This window comes from Corythoichthys intestinalis, chromosome 8 (assembly GCF_030265065.1).
Source record: "Corythoichthys intestinalis isolate RoL2023-P3 chromosome 8, ASM3026506v1, whole genome shotgun sequence".
In the NCBI taxonomy this organism is placed as follows: Eukaryota; Metazoa; Chordata; class Actinopteri; order Syngnathiformes; family Syngnathidae; genus Corythoichthys; species Corythoichthys intestinalis.
In genome coordinates, this window is record NC_080402.1 from 46,921,889 (window position 1) to 46,938,644 (window position 16,756).

General features: G+C 37.3%; 1 protein-coding gene across 15 annotated transcripts in view; it reads left to right on the top strand.

Moving 5' to 3' along the window:
• cacna1ab (calcium channel, voltage-dependent, P/Q type, alpha 1A subunit, b) overlaps window positions 1-16,756 on the top strand; it is a 197,698-nt gene that overhangs the window by 107,266 nt on the left and 73,676 nt on the right. For all 15 annotated transcript variants that reach the window (XM_057843193.1, XM_057843204.1, XM_057843206.1 and 12 more), the window contains exons 26-32: window positions 2,571-2,670; window positions 4,851-5,011; window positions 5,092-5,229; window positions 5,779-5,980; window positions 6,047-6,211; window positions 10,406-10,516; window positions 10,740-10,823. In XM_057843193.1, coding sequence (XP_057699176.1) covers window positions 2,571-2,670; window positions 4,851-5,011; window positions 5,092-5,229; window positions 5,779-5,980; window positions 6,047-6,211; window positions 10,406-10,516; window positions 10,740-10,823 — 961 coding nt within the window. The remainder of the gene's footprint in view (window positions 1-2,570; window positions 2,671-4,850; window positions 5,012-5,091; window positions 5,230-5,778; window positions 5,981-6,046; window positions 6,212-10,405; window positions 10,517-10,739; window positions 10,824-16,756) is intronic.

Here is a 16,756-nt window from a genome sequence, read left to right on the forward strand (position 1 = left end):
GTAGTTTTTGTCAATTCTATCTCATTTTATATTTAATTTTATATGTACAAATTAGTTTGTCTATATTTCATTATACTTCTTTTTTCATTTGAGCTGAACGAGGGATTATAATGACTCTTCATGAGAAAAGTGTTTTGTTTGCTTGTTGTCTGCAAATGTACACAATAACTTGTAATGCTGAACCAAGCATGGAGCAAAATCCTCAACCTTTTCTTGTTTGGTCCTCTTAAAATATAAATTTGATTCTTGGCATATAAGGCAAAAAAAATCTCCGTTTAAGCATCCCAACTTGGACTTTGCTTCACGTTTGGTCGTCCCTCCCCTGTCGTATTCCTTCCTGCTGTCCTTCTTTTAATTGTGTGTCTCTTTCATGTAAATGTTTTTTTTCCCCATTTCTTTCAACCTTTCACTTTCTCTCGTCCACTGTGTGCCGTTTTCTATCCTCCTATTCCTCTGTCACTGTCTAACCGCCACCACAGGAGCAGCACTCGGTAAAGTTGTCCTCCTCCTTCTTCTCGTTCCTCCTGCAGAACCGGATCACTTTGGCTTCTCGCTCTTTCTTTCTTTGTTCTTCTGCTGGCCGTCCTGCCGCCTCATCCTCCCCATCACACTGCATTTATGGATTGTGTAGTAGTGTTGTGCGAAAAACAACATGTTCTCCCGTGAATAGAACAGTTGACAGAAAAGCTCAGGAAAATAAAAAAATCAAACATAGTTTCTTTGATGGATATGAGATTCTGTGTCCATAATAACATAACACTAAATACAGTTTAAAGTACCCATGCTGCAAAGTCTTTTTTGGGGGGCTGGCAGCCATTTTAGGAGTTATTTGGTGTTAGAAGTAAGATGCATACCCACGCTTCATCAGCAAGTGCAGCATGAACTTTTTGCCACAATTCGATTGGATTCAAGGACCTTTGATCAATTTAATGTGATATTATGTTCACATTTAACAAACCTTTTAAAACAATAAAAAATACAACGCAATTTTGCCTTTTTTGCACAATTTTGTTGCTTAAACATTTCAAGCATTTGAATGAAAAACTTTTTTTTTTTTTTTTTTTTTCCCCCACAAAACTGCATATCTAAAAGATGACGATATTGACTAACTCTCTCAGGTAGAGTGGTCATTACAGTTGACAGCTATGCAAAAATTTATACTTAAGACATTTAATGCATGAAAGAGCAAGTGACTGTTTTAAACTTTTTTTTGGGGGGGGGGGGGGACACTTGAGACCTTTAGCCCTAAATAGGGCAAGTGACTTTTTCGTCATTTAATAAAAATAATTATTAGCAATAAATATTATATATGTATATTTTGAAATATAGATTTATAAATATTACAATGTTAAAAAAAAAACTAATTAAAAATGAATTCAAACAGGAATACACACTGGTTACAGCCCAAAGTAAAACTAAAGTTGAGTTTTTAATTTTCTTTCTTCATAGTTTATACAGTAACTCATTGCATGCCATTGACAGCGCTAGGGGTCCAATTCATTTAAACCGAAAAGACTGGCTTTGAATGCTCATTTTCAGTGTCACTGATTTTTTTTCCCCCACAAAACTGCATATCTAAAAGATGACGATATTGACTAACTCTCTCAGGTAGAGTGGTCATTACAGTTGACAGCTATGCAAAAATTTATACTTAAGACCTTTAATGCATGAAAGAGCAAGTGACTGTTTTAAACTTTTTTTGGGGGGGGGGGACACTTGAGACCTTTAGCCCTAAATAGGGCAAGTGACTTTTTCGTCATTTAATAAAAATAATTATTAGCAATAAATATTATATATAACAGTAACTCATTGCATGCCATTGACAGCGCTAGGGGTCCAATTCATTTAAACCGAAAAGACTGGCTTTGAATGCTCATTTTCAGTGTCACTGATGGCCCTAGACGTTCAATCCATTTTGACTGGGTGGGGCAAATTCATTCATTCGCCCCTCTCAGTCAAAATAGATTGGATATCTAGCGCCATCAATGGCAGCCAGTGGGGTTAATAAGTGCCATGTCAGGGTTAAAAAACAAAAAAAAAAGTCATGACAGTGAAATTAAACCCGTGACGATAGAAAAAAAAAGAGAGAAAAAAACAAACGAAACACGATCAAAAATATATAGTGGGACCGCGTCTGTTCTGTCACTCTCTCACGTCTCGCTTTGCATCCACGTTGGTGACGTCATGCGATGCCAACACGCATCACATGACCCAAGAGGAGCCACATAGCCTCCGTTTTCTGTCGTCCTAACGGCGACGGTGAGCAGAAGCCATGTGTTCTCTCATTAGAAGAACTTTTGATGTTTTGATTTTTGAAAAAGTGAAAAAGAAAGAAAGAGGTTTGGCTGGGCACTCAACCGGGAGATGCCTGTGGACATGTTGATGATGCTGATCACGATTATGTTAATAATGATGATGATTTTTGACGTCCATGAAATCTCTCAAGACTTCTGTGGTTTCATGTCTGACTCTTATTTGTAATGCAGAGGAACAACGGTTGTCTATCTAATTATTGTCTTGTTGAAAAAAGCAAGTGCTCACTGTGTTGTGTTTCTCTGGCTCTACTGTAGGGGAAGTAGTAAGGGCAAAGACATCAGTACTATTAAGTCCCTTCGAGTGCTACGCGTTCTGCGACCTCTCAAGACAATCAAAAGACTCCCCAAGCTCAAGGTAACACTCATACTGTCATCACGGACCTTGATTCGATTGGTATCACTACATCCGATACAATATTATTCTGTACCTTAAAAGTCCAAGTGCGATACCAGCTGATTCACTCCAATTACAATGGGAGAGCTGATATGATATCAATCCCTTCACTGTAGTTTGGTATGATGTAATACGCAGGAATTTATGTATTATACACAATGTTGGTAATCTTACTTTAAAAAAAGTAATTAATTAGTTACAAATTACTTTACTCAGTTACCTCATTGTAAGAGTATTTAGTTACTCAGGAAAGTAACTGATGTTACTTTTCATCTTATACACATTATTACATTATACATTCTATAACGTCTTTCACGTCGAATATGTTTATATTAACGGATTAAAGAATAAAACACTATATACACTATTTTAGAATGTTTAGTATTTATTTGGATCAAATATATTACAGTCTGTTAAGAAAACACAAATGTGAACTGACCATCAGCCAGTGCAAATTTCTGAAATTGTGTGTTAGGCATATTGCAGTACAAGCAGAACACTGTCCTTAAATATTCCATAAAGTAACAATATTAAATATAATTCAAATATGAGAGCGCTACCTTTGAAATTCCCTGGTACGTCACCATTATTGCTGTCATGTTATTTTGCCTGTGCGTGCATTGAAGCAGGGCATGATCCGCCCATCTAGCCAATCATCTTCGCGTTTGCAACAGCGTCACCACCCCCTTCCCTCTCCCCCCTCCCGCTCTGCTCTCATCAGGTAGGCAGCTTATGTTTGACAAAATCAGACAACTCACGCTTCATTCAACCAAATGTTAGTAACATGCCCCATCATATCCATAGTAACGGTAACAGCGTTGCAGAGATAGAAAAAGTAATTACTTAGATTACTCACTACTGAAAAAAAATAACACTCTTAGAAGTGCACCATTCTGACACCGTTATTAACAACACTGATTATATACTCCCCAAAAAATTGCTCTTCAAAAGCTGATGACACGCTGCCTGATTTTCTGATATCCATACTCAAAAATTGAAGTACAGTGATCCTTCGTTTTTAGCGGTTAATGGGGACCTGAACCCGCTGCAATAAGTGAAAAACCGCAAAAAAAACTCACAGAAAAAAAATAGAAATAAATAAAAATATGTGTGTTCAGTGTATTTATTCAGATTTATCATTGGAAAGAGATACATATAAGACATGTTTTTTTACTTTTTTCTTTTTTTAATTATATTTTTCCCCCCAGAGAATAAAAAAAACAACCTTTCTGTGTATCTATATTTTAATAAATGGTTTTTAAGCACTTCAAATGTAATAATTATGATAAATTTTAAACATGTTAATGTCCCACCAAATTATTTCTAAACAAGAAAAAAAGTAGACGCCCAATCCATTAAAAAAAAAAAAAAAAAGTAGATAAATGCTTGTCTTTATTAAATGCTTCATTGAATGAGTCCACTCAAATCTGCTCAACCTGCTCACCTACACACAATGAGTTGCCTCAGCTACTGTTTATCTCTGCTTACAAGCGTCTCTGGCAAGATCAAACCTTAACTGTCTGTCAATCATCGTTAACTTTTATAAGCAACTCCAGTGCACTTCTTGACCAAGAAAAGCGGCAGGAGCGAGAGTGACAAACTACGTGATCAAATCGGGGCAGCTCTATAAAATACTGCATTTATTTATTGGATCACTGTAGTTTTAGTCATTCCTTTGATAGAATGGGATTTCTTTTGTTGACTAAAGATAAGTTTGGCAGACACCCTCTGAGAAAGGGACACACAAACTAACCAAATGACAGGAAGGGGGAGGACAGGATAGATTAGGATATCACAGGACAGAGTGAGTGTACAAGAGGTGCTAAGGATGTGTAGTAAGAAACGGATATAAAGTCTAATCACCTGTCTTTAGTTTTAGTAATGGAGTTTTCATCCTAATGTTAAATAGATTAATTCCAACACCAACAAATATCCCAGTATGTGTCTAGTGATGCATTTGTGACATTATCTGGCATTTACTGTTATAATCAATCATTGATTTTTGCTGATTCTTAGCACTAAAAATGCTAACAATTGACAAGAATATTCAGTTGTCTAATTATGATGCTGTGCGATTCACTCCAATTGCTACACCACCATTCACTTTATTTTTTTCACCATCTGTCTCCTCTCCTTTCTAGGCCGTTTTTGACTGCGTGGTGAACTCGCTGAAGAACGTTTTGAACATTTTGATCGTTTACATGCTCTTCATGTTCATCTTTGCTGTGGTGGCCGTTCAGTTGTTCAAGGGTCGATTCTTCTTTTGCACAGACGTGTCAAAAGAGTTTGAGCGCGACTGCAGGTCGGTACATACCAAGATCTCGTGTATCTCACAGCACAATGTCGATACCAGTGGTCATGTTGATATCAATTCCCGAGCAGAGGTGAATTTTTGGTGTACGAGAAGGATGAGGTTAGAGCTCAGAAGCGGGAGTGGAAAAAGTACAATTTTCACTACGACAACGTGGCTTGGGCCCTGCTCACCCTCTTCACTGTCTCTACTGGAGAAGGGTGGCCACAGTAAGTTGACACACATCACACGCCCTCAAAATTTCATGCAAAGACATTGTGGAAATTAAGATGTAATTTTGCAGGAAATGTTCCAAGATTTGAGCCAAATTCTTAATAATTTATCTCTGTAGCACTAAAGATCATTGGATTAAAAGTGTAATAATATTATTAATATATTATCGCAGCCAATTTCTTTTTTCTCTGAATTGCAAGCACAAACTAAAAATGACACGAGCGGTTTAAAAAAAGATTAGGCTCTTGAGGGCGCGTCTGCTGGGGCTTCATTTCATTTTCACAAATTTCAATGGAGAAAGGAAAGTTTTTCTGAATTTGTAGTATGGGAATAAATTCAATTGGTATCTCAAGGTACTTACACTGTAATCAATGAAAATGTATTTATTTAAATTTATCCTCCATCATTTAAATACATTTTTACAATTCTATTGTCATAGTAGTAACTAATCCACACCAAATCACTTTTTGGCAAACGTCTCCTAAAGAATTTTATCATATTATTTTCTCCCAACTTTAATTTTATCTCTTTATTGTTTTCTGCAGGGTTTTAAAGGCCTCCGTGGACTCCACTTTTGAAAACCAGGGCCCGAGCCCAGGTTACCGAATGGAGATGTCTATCTTTTATGTGGTTTACTTTGTCGTCTTTCCGTTTTTCTTCGTCAACATCTTTGTGGCGCTCATCATCATCACCTTCCAGGAACAGGGGGATAAGATGATGGAGGACTACAGTTTAGAAAAGAACGAGGTAAGGATGGAGAATCTGTGTGTTTATGTTGTAGCATCAGACACTTCACAGATTTTCTTATTCCAGAGAGCATGTATCGATTTCGCCATCAATGCCAAGCCCCTGACGCGCCACATGCCCAAGAACAAGCTAAGCTTCCAGTATCGCATGTGGCAATTTGTAGTGTCACCCCCCTTCGAATACAGCATCATGGCTCTCATCGCGCTCAACACCATCGTCCTCATGATGAAGGTCAGTATCTGGGAGAGATTCGGCAAGCAAACAATCGACCGAACCAGAGATGGGTACTTTTTTTTTGTTTTTTTACTCAAGAAAAATTCTTAGACTTCATAATATATTGATGAGACTCAGGGCGCAGGGCCGATTAATAGGGAGCCTTGCTCTGTCAAAGCTGACCGAGTGGGAACACAGACAAAGAGCTTTTTTTAATCAAAATCTCTTTATTTACTGTATTTTCACAATAGTAGTGCATTGGTTTCCCGTTAAAAGAAAAAAACACAAAATGGAATGAAAAATGGGACTTACATCCAACACACACACAATAAAAAATAATAATAATAATTAAAAAATAAATAAATAAACCATAAAATTTTATGGTTTATTTTTGACAAAGAGCTTTTTACGTTGAAAATTCTTGTGAATAAATTCTTAAATCTGTATAGATATGGATGTAAAACAATCTCGATTCTAACTTTAAAGCAAAAAAACGGGCAGTTAGCATTTATTTTACGTAAATACTGTATGTCGAATGTGCTGCTTGTCTTTAAGCCACTGTGGCGCCACCTTATCACTACAAAGAGCTTTTTACGTTGAAAATTCTTGTGAATAAATTCTTAAATCCCTGAATTCTTTATAGATATGAATGTAAAACAGTCTCGATTCTTGCTTAAAAGCAAAAAATGGGCAGTTAGCATTTATTTTACATAAATATTGCGAATTATGACGCCAATGCCGTAACAGTTAATTTCTCCCATTGATTTTTTTCACGTTTCAAAATGCATGCATGGTATGAAAAATATAATAATGACCTTGAATCCGGCGTTGGCTGGGTGCATGTGTTTGAGAATAACTGCGACCGACTTCAACCGACTGAAGCGGAGTGTGGGACGGCCCCCTACTTGAAGGCGTGGCACAGTGTCTGGGGAATGTGTCCCGTCAAAATCATTATGAAGACTATGAACAAGTATTGATACTGATGAATATGACGTAAGTCAAAGTGAGCGTTTTTTTAGTGTATGATGGTAGAGAACTCAACTTCACAATAAGCAGCGGTTTGGCAGACAGGGATCTTTTCGCAAAGAACTTCAAGCTGTTGAACACCACTCCCAGATAAAGTCAAGTTTAACATAGTATGCTAACCCTTACAGTAATTGAAAACTCTGCAAATGTGCTAATAATTGGCATGGATTGTAGGAGTGTGCAACACATATACAGTAGACAGACAATATAACATTACATACTGCACAAGATATTCTTTGCTCTCTGTAAAAAGTTACTTAAATCATTCCAACTTTTAACTCATTGATAGTAATGTATAGTGGTGCCTCTACTTACGAACACCTCTACGTACAGAATTTTCAGGTAACAACACGCCTCAACGGGAAAATATACAGTTTGGGCTGCTACTTGCAGCTCCCGAAGTTTACTGAATGTTACATAGTATTTATACCTGCTCTGCCATTGGCTATTGCCTAGCATCTTCCTGGTATCCAATTTGTGTCTCGCAGTGTCCTCTTCATTTGCCCCTCGGGCCATGATGTGTTCCGACAGCTTCACATGAGTGTATTGACTTTTATTCTTTATTCATTGTCTTTTACATTTTGCACAACTCTCATTTAAGGTTTATTGTACTACATCTAATTGTAACATATATTTGTTACATCTTTTGATGCACTTTTATGCTTTATAAAACGCGTCTACTTGCGGATTTTTCAGTTTACGAAACTACTTCCAGAACCAATTAATTTCGTAAGTAGCGGTACCACTGCATTGGTGACTCTTGTTGTTTGTTTTATACTGGCTCCCTGTGGCCAAGGCGGGCACACCGAAAGGAGCAGCAGTATTAATGAGTTTTGTTTTCCTAATTAAAAAACATACTGCAAAAGTTTTTTTCAGGTTGACCGAACTAATCAATAGCAATTCCTGGGAAATATCCAACACAAACCTGCATCTTGAGCAAGGATGTAGGTTTGGTAGGTTTCAACATTTGTAGGGACGCCAATGCAGCAACTATCTGACAATCTGAAAATAATGTCTGCATAGGCTGTAAATACAAATATTTTTAAATGAATAATGTGCAAAATTAATGAATACATTTTAATTAATGAATGAATGCACTAATAGGTATTTGGTTTCAAAAGTGTAAAGTCACAACATGCTCTAGCCTTCTTTTCTTCTAAACCAGGCCATTTACAAGAAGAAAAGAAGCAGCATGTGTTTTTTTGACTGTTAACACTTTCCTGTGAACCACAGACTGTGTCCTGGCCTCTCGCACTAAGCAGCATTTTGCTGACATTTTGCTGGTTCTAGTTTCCAGAAGAGTTCACTACATTTCTAACAGTTCAATTAACGATAACGGGAGAAAATAGAGGTGTGCAAAATTTCCGATTCTTAGATTATTCGCGATTCGGCTGTGGAAGATTCGAGAACGATTCACAAACATCCAAATTCCGATTATTGAAATATGCCAAGTAAAGCAGAAGTACACACACTCAGCGCGCCGCGCGGTCTTCGGTATGCAATCAGGGACGGAGCGAGAGTAGCTAAACATCATGCTTCTCATTACCCGGACCCTCGGGTAACGCCAATGCTCAACTCACGGCTCTAGCTCAACTCATGCCACGAGATTTAAAAAAAAAACAACAACATACCTGACTCCTGCCGAAAAGCTGCTACAAGCCACATTATGTTACGGTAGATATCATTTATATAGGACTAGATGCATTATAGGTTCGGTATAGTTACCAGCACATCTACAAAAAACTAGATGCGGGCGTTAGTAACGGCCGCCATCTTAAAGCAGTACACTTCCCTGCCAGGCTGTTGTTGCGAACCTTCCAAGCGAACCTAATTAACTTTTTATCTAAAATACTCCTAAATCGGTAAAATATTGACTTGAATCTATCTTTAAAATAGTTTTAAAACTTTTACATGTTGAAAGTAGACAAAAGAGAAATTATGGAATAACAGGAGCAATTTTAACAACTTTAACGGTTGATTCACAACATAAATTAATTGAAAGTAGTTTAAAGCTGCTGATATAGAATGGGGACTGGAGTTTTTTATTTACTGTTATTTTTGTATATTTGTTTACTGCTATATGTTAACTTGATACTCAAATAGTAGTTTGGTTTAGCCTGAGAGGATTTTTGAACAATTTTGGAACTAATGTACAAAACAAATTTAAAAAAAAAAAAAAAAAAAAAAAAAGGAGTGGGGTGCATCAATAATCGTTTTATAATCGAATCGGAGCCTCTGAATCGTAATCGTAATCGAATCGTTAGGTGCCCAAAGATTCCCAGCTCTAGTAGAAAACACATAAAATTTATAATATGACCATAAATAAGTCTCTCAATCTTACGTTCAGCTAGCTATATTTCTTATTTCAAGAAATCTGAGTCAAATTTACTTGAAGCACTGAAAAATAATTTAACTTGATTATTGTAGATTTACACTAAAAACAAGGAATTTTACTCATTTTAAGGAGGTGTATTTTGCAGTGTAGTGGAGTTTTGCAAGTTAACAAATTCACATTTAATGCTATGCTAACTCTGATGCAGGTCGGACTGTCAGTAACAAAATTAGTGGCGTGGTCGCCACCGTCCACAACATTGATGTCTTTAGATTACTTACAGTGGCTGCTGCTGGTGGTGGCCAAAGAGGACTACTAATATCCCTTCTCTTCGAAGGGGGCATTTATTTTTGTCGTGGTTGTGTGTGTGTGCGTTTGTTTTGGGGAGGGGATTAATAGGGGTCTAGTCATCAGCCAATCAAACGTGCGTTTGGGGGGTGGGGATGGCACGGCACATTCAGCAAGAAAAAGGGGTTCATGTAAATTTGAACATAATGAGAATAATTCACCAAATAATGGTAGGGTCACTTCTATCCATGCAACATATGGAAAGACAATCTGTATGACCTATGTCACTGAAATCATTATATAATGCAAATAAGATTAATTATGAGTTGATGGGGACAATTTGAGCATCCTGAAAAGTTGGTAGTGTTTTGTCCCTAATGTCCATATGCAAACCTACGCCCTTGATCTCGAGGCACCACTGCACTTATTTACTAGTGGCACCCCACCTACTCTACGTAGAAACAGATTTACTATCAATTTCTTTCTTTTTAAAAACTTTTTCTTCTTCCTAAAATGTTTTTCTTTGTGATAGAAAGATATTATGCTAATCTGAACTGTCTTTGCAGTTTGACGGCGCCTCGGCGACATACGACGATGTCCTGAAGAATCTCAACATCGTCTTCACTACTTTCTTCTTCATGGAGTCCATCCTGAAGATCATCGCTTTTGGCCCTTTGGTGAAGACACGCACGTACACACACACATATGCGTGTTCACATCTAGGCCCCCATCATATATTCATGAGGCAGGTTTATTTCAGTAGACAGATCTGGAGCGTGTTCCCGATGTCCCCGAAAGACCCCAAAGTGTGCACGCCAACTGTCATACCTCTCCTTCCCTTGTTTCCATGGCAACAGGAGTCTTTGCACGATGGCTAACTTCTTTTTTTGTCTAAAACAGAATTACTTCAGAGATGCCTGGAACATTTTTGACTTTGTCTCTGTGCTGGGCAGCATCACTGACATTTTGGTGACAGAATTAGGGGTGAGTGAACATATATTACAAAACATTAGTCGTTCCATACAATAATTGTGGTGATGTATTTGTATGTGAATGGTCACGTTATATTTTACATTGTCATATGAATAATACAGTGCCTTGCAAAAGTATTCGGCCCCCTTGAACCTTGCAACCTTTCGCCACATTTCAGGCTTCAAACATAAAGATATAAAATTTTAATTTTTTGTCAAGAATCAACAACAAGTGGGACACAATCGTGAAGTGGAATGAAATTTATTGGATAATTTAAACTTTTTTAACAAATAAAAAACTGAAAAGTGGGGCGTGCAATATTATTCGGCCCCCTTGCGTTAATACTTTGTAGCGCCACCTTTTGCTCCAATTACAGCTGCAAGTCGCTTGGGGTATGTTTCTATCAGTTTTGCACATCGAGAGACTGACATTCTTGCCCATTCTTCCTTGCAAAACAGCTCGAGCTCAGTGAGGTTGGATGGAGAGTGTTTGTGAACTGCTGCAGTCTTCAGCTCTTTTCACAGATTCTCGATTGGATTCAGGTCTGGACTTTGACTTGGCCATTCTAACACCTGGATACGTTTATTTTTTAACCATTCCATTGTAGATTTGGCTTTATGTTTTGGATCATTGTCCTGTTGGAAGATAAATCTCCGTCCCAGTCTCAGGTCTTGTGCAGATACCAACAGGTTTTCTTCCAGAACGTTCCTGTATTTGGCTCCATCCATCTTCCCGTCAATTTTAACCATCTTCCCTGTCCCTGCTGAAGAAAAGCAGGCCCAAACCATGATGCTGCCACCACCATGTTTGACAGTGGGGATGGTGTGTTCAGGGTGATGAGCTGTGTTACTTTTACGCCAAACATGCCGTTTTGCATTGTGGCCAAAAAGTTCAATTTTTGTTTCATCTGACCAGAGCACCTTCTTCCACATGTTTGGTGTGTCTCCCAGGTGGCTTGTGGCAAACTTTAAACGAGACTTTTTATGGATATCTTCGAGAAATGGCTTTCTTCTTGCCACTCTTCCATAAAGGCCAGATTTGTGCAGTGTACGACTGATTGTTGTCCTATGGACAGACTCTCCCACCTCAGCTGTAGATCTCTGCAGTTCATCCAGAGTGATCATGGGCCTCTTGGCTGCATCTCTGATCAGTTTTCTCCTTGTTTGAGAAGAAAGTTTGGAAGGACGGCCGGGTCTTGGTAGATTTGCAGTGGTCTGATGCTCCTTCCATTTCAATATGATGGCTTGCACAGTGCTCCTTGAGATGTTTAAAGCTTGGGAAATCTTTTTGTATCCAAATCCGGCTTTAAACCTCTCCACAACAGTATCTCGGACCTGCCTGGTGTGTTCCTTGGTTTTCATAATGCTCTCTGCACTTTAAACAGAACCCTGAGACTATCACAGAGCAGGTGCATTTATACGGAGACTTGATTACACACAGGTGGATTCTATTTATCATCATCGGTCATTTAGGACAACATTGGATCATTCAGAGATCCTCACTGAACTTCTGGAGTGAGTTTGCTGCACTGAAAGTAAAGGGGCCGAATAATATTGCACGCCCCACTTTTCAGTTTTTTATTTGTTAAAAAAGTTTAAATTATCCAATAAATGTTGTTCCACTTCACGATTGTGTCCCACTTGTTGTTGATTCTTGACAAAAAAATTAAGTTTCATATCTTTATGTTTGAAGCCTGAAATGTGGCGAAAAGTTGCAAGATTCAAGGGGGCCGAATACTTTTGCAAAGCACTGTACATATCTGTATTGTGTGTAGTCCCTCTCTGGAGTCCACCTTTTGCTGCTTTTAGCTGAGCACTGTCTTAAGTACATCCAAGTATCATTAGCAGTAAGTGGAAAGATTCCATAAATTCACATAAATTATAATTTGAGAGGAGAAAATGTAATATTGCAAAATATGGTACGGTTTTATTTGTATAAGAAGTAATTGGAATACTGAGAAGTTTTTAATGAGTTGAAATTTTTATTTTAACAAAGCTAAAGAAATCAATATATATATTTTTAAAAGTTATGATACATTGAAATTCCCAGTTACAAGAAAAATACTGTCAACGCCGCACTATAGCGTGCACTACCTAAATATCTCAAAACTTAACAGAAACACTTTCAGTAAGCCTCAGTGTCAACATGTTAATATGGTATACTTAAACAAGAATACAACTCTTAAATTTCTTTATTGAAAATTAACATCATCAGCTGTCCAAGGTGTGACCTCCTTATTCAGATGTAGCTGGCCACTGGTTTGCCATACAGCCTGTCTGAAACCACAAACTCACATAACTTTAAATACCAGGTCAGTCCACTTACAATGATGAAACATTCAAATCCACATTACCTTGTCTTCCAGCTTGCAGGGTCCTTTTAAAATCCCTATGGTACCTCGAGGCTATGATATGCCAGCGCTAGCCTAGCATAACAGCTTTGTCATATCTCACTGTCGGTTCTTATTGATTCTGTCAAGCCACTCGTGGCCTGATCTTCTGTAATGGCACTAAGCAATAGATCCTATAACAACAAATTTGTTTTTAATAATATTCAGAGGTGGGTAGTAATGCGTTACATGTACTCCGTTACATTTACTTGAGAAAATGTGAGAAAAACTACTTCTAAGAGTAGTTTTACTAAGCCATACTTTTCCTCTTTATTCTATGTATTACAATTTTTTTTTGTTAGCAATGCTATTGCCAAGAGTAGCGCTACTAATTTCACCAATGAGACGTCGCAACAATAATCACATGACTCCATTACACCAATCAGACGCAAGCTTGCCGTTCTATGATCACGTAAGCCTGTTCAATCATGCTTCTTTGAAGCACCATAACAAATGAAGTAATTGACATAGAGCGCTGCCCTCAACTTGAATCGAAATCGCGGATTTAAAACTCTCTCTCAGTTTCTATTTGGCACCGATTGACCACGGAAAACCGGAGATATGCTCCTTTTAATTTCATAATAGTAACTATGAAGGAACTACAGTATTCACTACTCAAACTAGGAACTATTTTCTCCACTAGAGGGCAGGGCACTCATGCTCTTTGGACGAATAGTGCTTCATTACTGTTTTTTTTTTTTTTTTTTTTTGTCTATTAAATTTTATGTTTCCTTTTTTCTTTGGCTTGATGTGGTTATGTAATGGGTTATTGTATAGTACCAATATAACAACTGTTCATATACAGTGGGGAGAACAAGTTTGTGCTGAGAGAAAAAAAAATACCATTGCCTCCAAAAAAGTTCTTTTCACTGGATACTTTTTGTACTTGTACTTGAGTAAATTATTTTGATATATACTTTTACTCTTAATTGAGTATATTTTGAAGTAACGCTACTTTTACTTTGAGTAATATTTTTGGCTAAACCCTGATAATATTGTAAGAAAAAGACCAACTTTTTTACTGTAAATTAGGAGAAAAAATATACTCCAAGCATCAAGTTTGATAATACAAAAAAAGCAAAAATAATAAGAGAATTATAAATTATTAAAACTATAATAAAATGAAAACAGTCATAGCGATAATAAGGCAAAGTCCTAGTCCTTTTCTTATTCTGCATGTAATCATAAATCAGATTTTATATTTTATGGGAGAAAACATTTTCAAAATCTAATATTACAAAATTAAATCTTATATTGAATATTTCTACTCGTAAGGCAAAATTCATATACACACAAAAAACTGATAATCACACATACCGTATTGGCCTGAATATAAGACGGCCCTGATTATAAGACGACCCCCTCTTTTTCAAGACTCAAGTTTGAAAAAAGACTTTTTGAAAACCAAATTATTTTTTATACAGAAAATAATTACAGTACATCCGAAACAAATGATTATCACAATATATTTGAGAGAAAAAGCATGTTATTTTGCCTCATTCAAATCTTAATATCTGAACATTTAAATATGTAAACTAAAGTGCAATCACATTCGTAAATGAATGGCTTCTGGTTTTTGAAATGTAAATAAACAAATCTATTGTGATAAAACAACAAAATTGCAATAACTGCATAAACCATCAAAGTGAAGTCAAACTGTAACTGTAGTCTTGAAACAAATCTGAATAAGGAAAAACATTCTAATAAAATAATGCAAACTGGTTAAACTTGAGAGTAGCTGAGATCTGTCATGACAGAACATCGCTTCAATGATATCTGGCGCCATCCAGCGTCGTGAATGGGTATAATGTCTAGACCCCGAATATAAGACGACCCCCTCTTTTTCAGTCTTATTTCAATCCAAAAAACACCGTCTTATATTCGGGCCAATACGGTACATACATGTTGAGTAAAAACGCTGCTTTGGTATATTCCAGGTGTGCCTTCAAGGTTATCACAGATGATGCTAATTTATGCCTAACAAGTGATTAACAAGCCCGCGGCGAAGTTGAAAACGACATGGCCTGTTAATGCTAATGCTTGCTTTGTAGACGTATGATTGCCCTGATGCTAAGCTAGCAAACGTGTGAACTTCCTGTCCGTGACACTAAAGAGGGGCTTGTTAACTTGTTGACTTGTTGCCATGGTGATGTTTATGAGCCTCATTATGACTAGCTCTTCTTCTTCTCCTTCATGTCTTTCCATGCTTTCTTTATCTTCTCTAATAAAACAATAATCCATCCAATCCCCTGGCCCCTAAAAATGCACTATGAAACCCTTCATTGTTTTGTCCTTCATTCATGTTGCTGGTGATGATTATTATATGATAAAATGTGCTCATGCCCCAACCATGCAATAAATATATATATCTATCAATATGTATAAATATATATTTCACCCCAACTTCCTTCCTTTCATTCATCCCTCGACATCATCGCACATGTAGAATCTGGTTGGTTTGTAATTTATCTCTCAAAGCTTCCTCTGCATCCTCATTGATTGTGCTTACACAAACCCGCCGCTTTCCAGCCTCTAAGCAAATCACCCAAATACTGTAAACTTTTCTTCCTAGCCTGGGCAATTCAACCCCATGCATGCACTCCCTGAATGAAATTGCTGAATATTTACTAGGAATATAGTCGTAATATAATTATTAAATAATCTTTGTTAAGGTAGTTTTTTTGTTAATTACCTCATACGATGTACCTAATGAAATTGCCGATAAGTAGAAGACTAGATCTCTATTATATTTTGATTCAAGTTAAATAAAAAGTTTTTGATATTATGAAAAACAATTAAAATAGTAATGTTTATGTACAGCACAAAATCATTTATTTCACTTTTTTTCCGGTTGGGTTTTGGGGCAGCAGCTTTATTAGGTAAGCCCAGAATTTTTCCAAGAACAGCCAAGAGAGGTAATCTCTCCAGTGTCTCCTGCGTCATTTGTGGGGGCTTCGACTATTGGGACGTGTCTTGAATGAGGTGTCTAGGATGTATCCTAAACAGATGCTCCGCCACCTCATCTTGCGGCTCTCATTGTTCAGGTGAAGCAGCTGTTCTAAGCACCTCCTTGATGACCTTGTAAATACCGGAACATTACCGTATGGGTGAATGGGGCTTACGAGTCAACTTCCTCACAGACCAACCTCTTTAGTAGGGATGGGAATTGATAAGATTTTTACGATTCCGATTCCATTATCGATATTGCTTAACGATTCGATTCTTTATCGATTCTCTCATCGATTGTAATTTTGACGAATGGACTGTATGAGGTTCTGGGTTCAATATGTTTTATGGTTCATTCACCTCGTGGTGTCGGTTACAACACAAAGAGCGTAGAGTGGAGTTGGTCTTTGGCACTTTTAATACAACTTGGCAACATGCACATCTATATACAGGCAATGGCACTTGATATGAGAATCACTCAATGAGCAGGAGGGAGCATGCGTGGAAAGATATTGATGTATTTGTATGTGAGTGAAAGACTGGAATGTGTGGATATACTAGTATGTGTGATTAAGAAAGGGGAAAAAAATAGTGCTGATGCAATAAACGA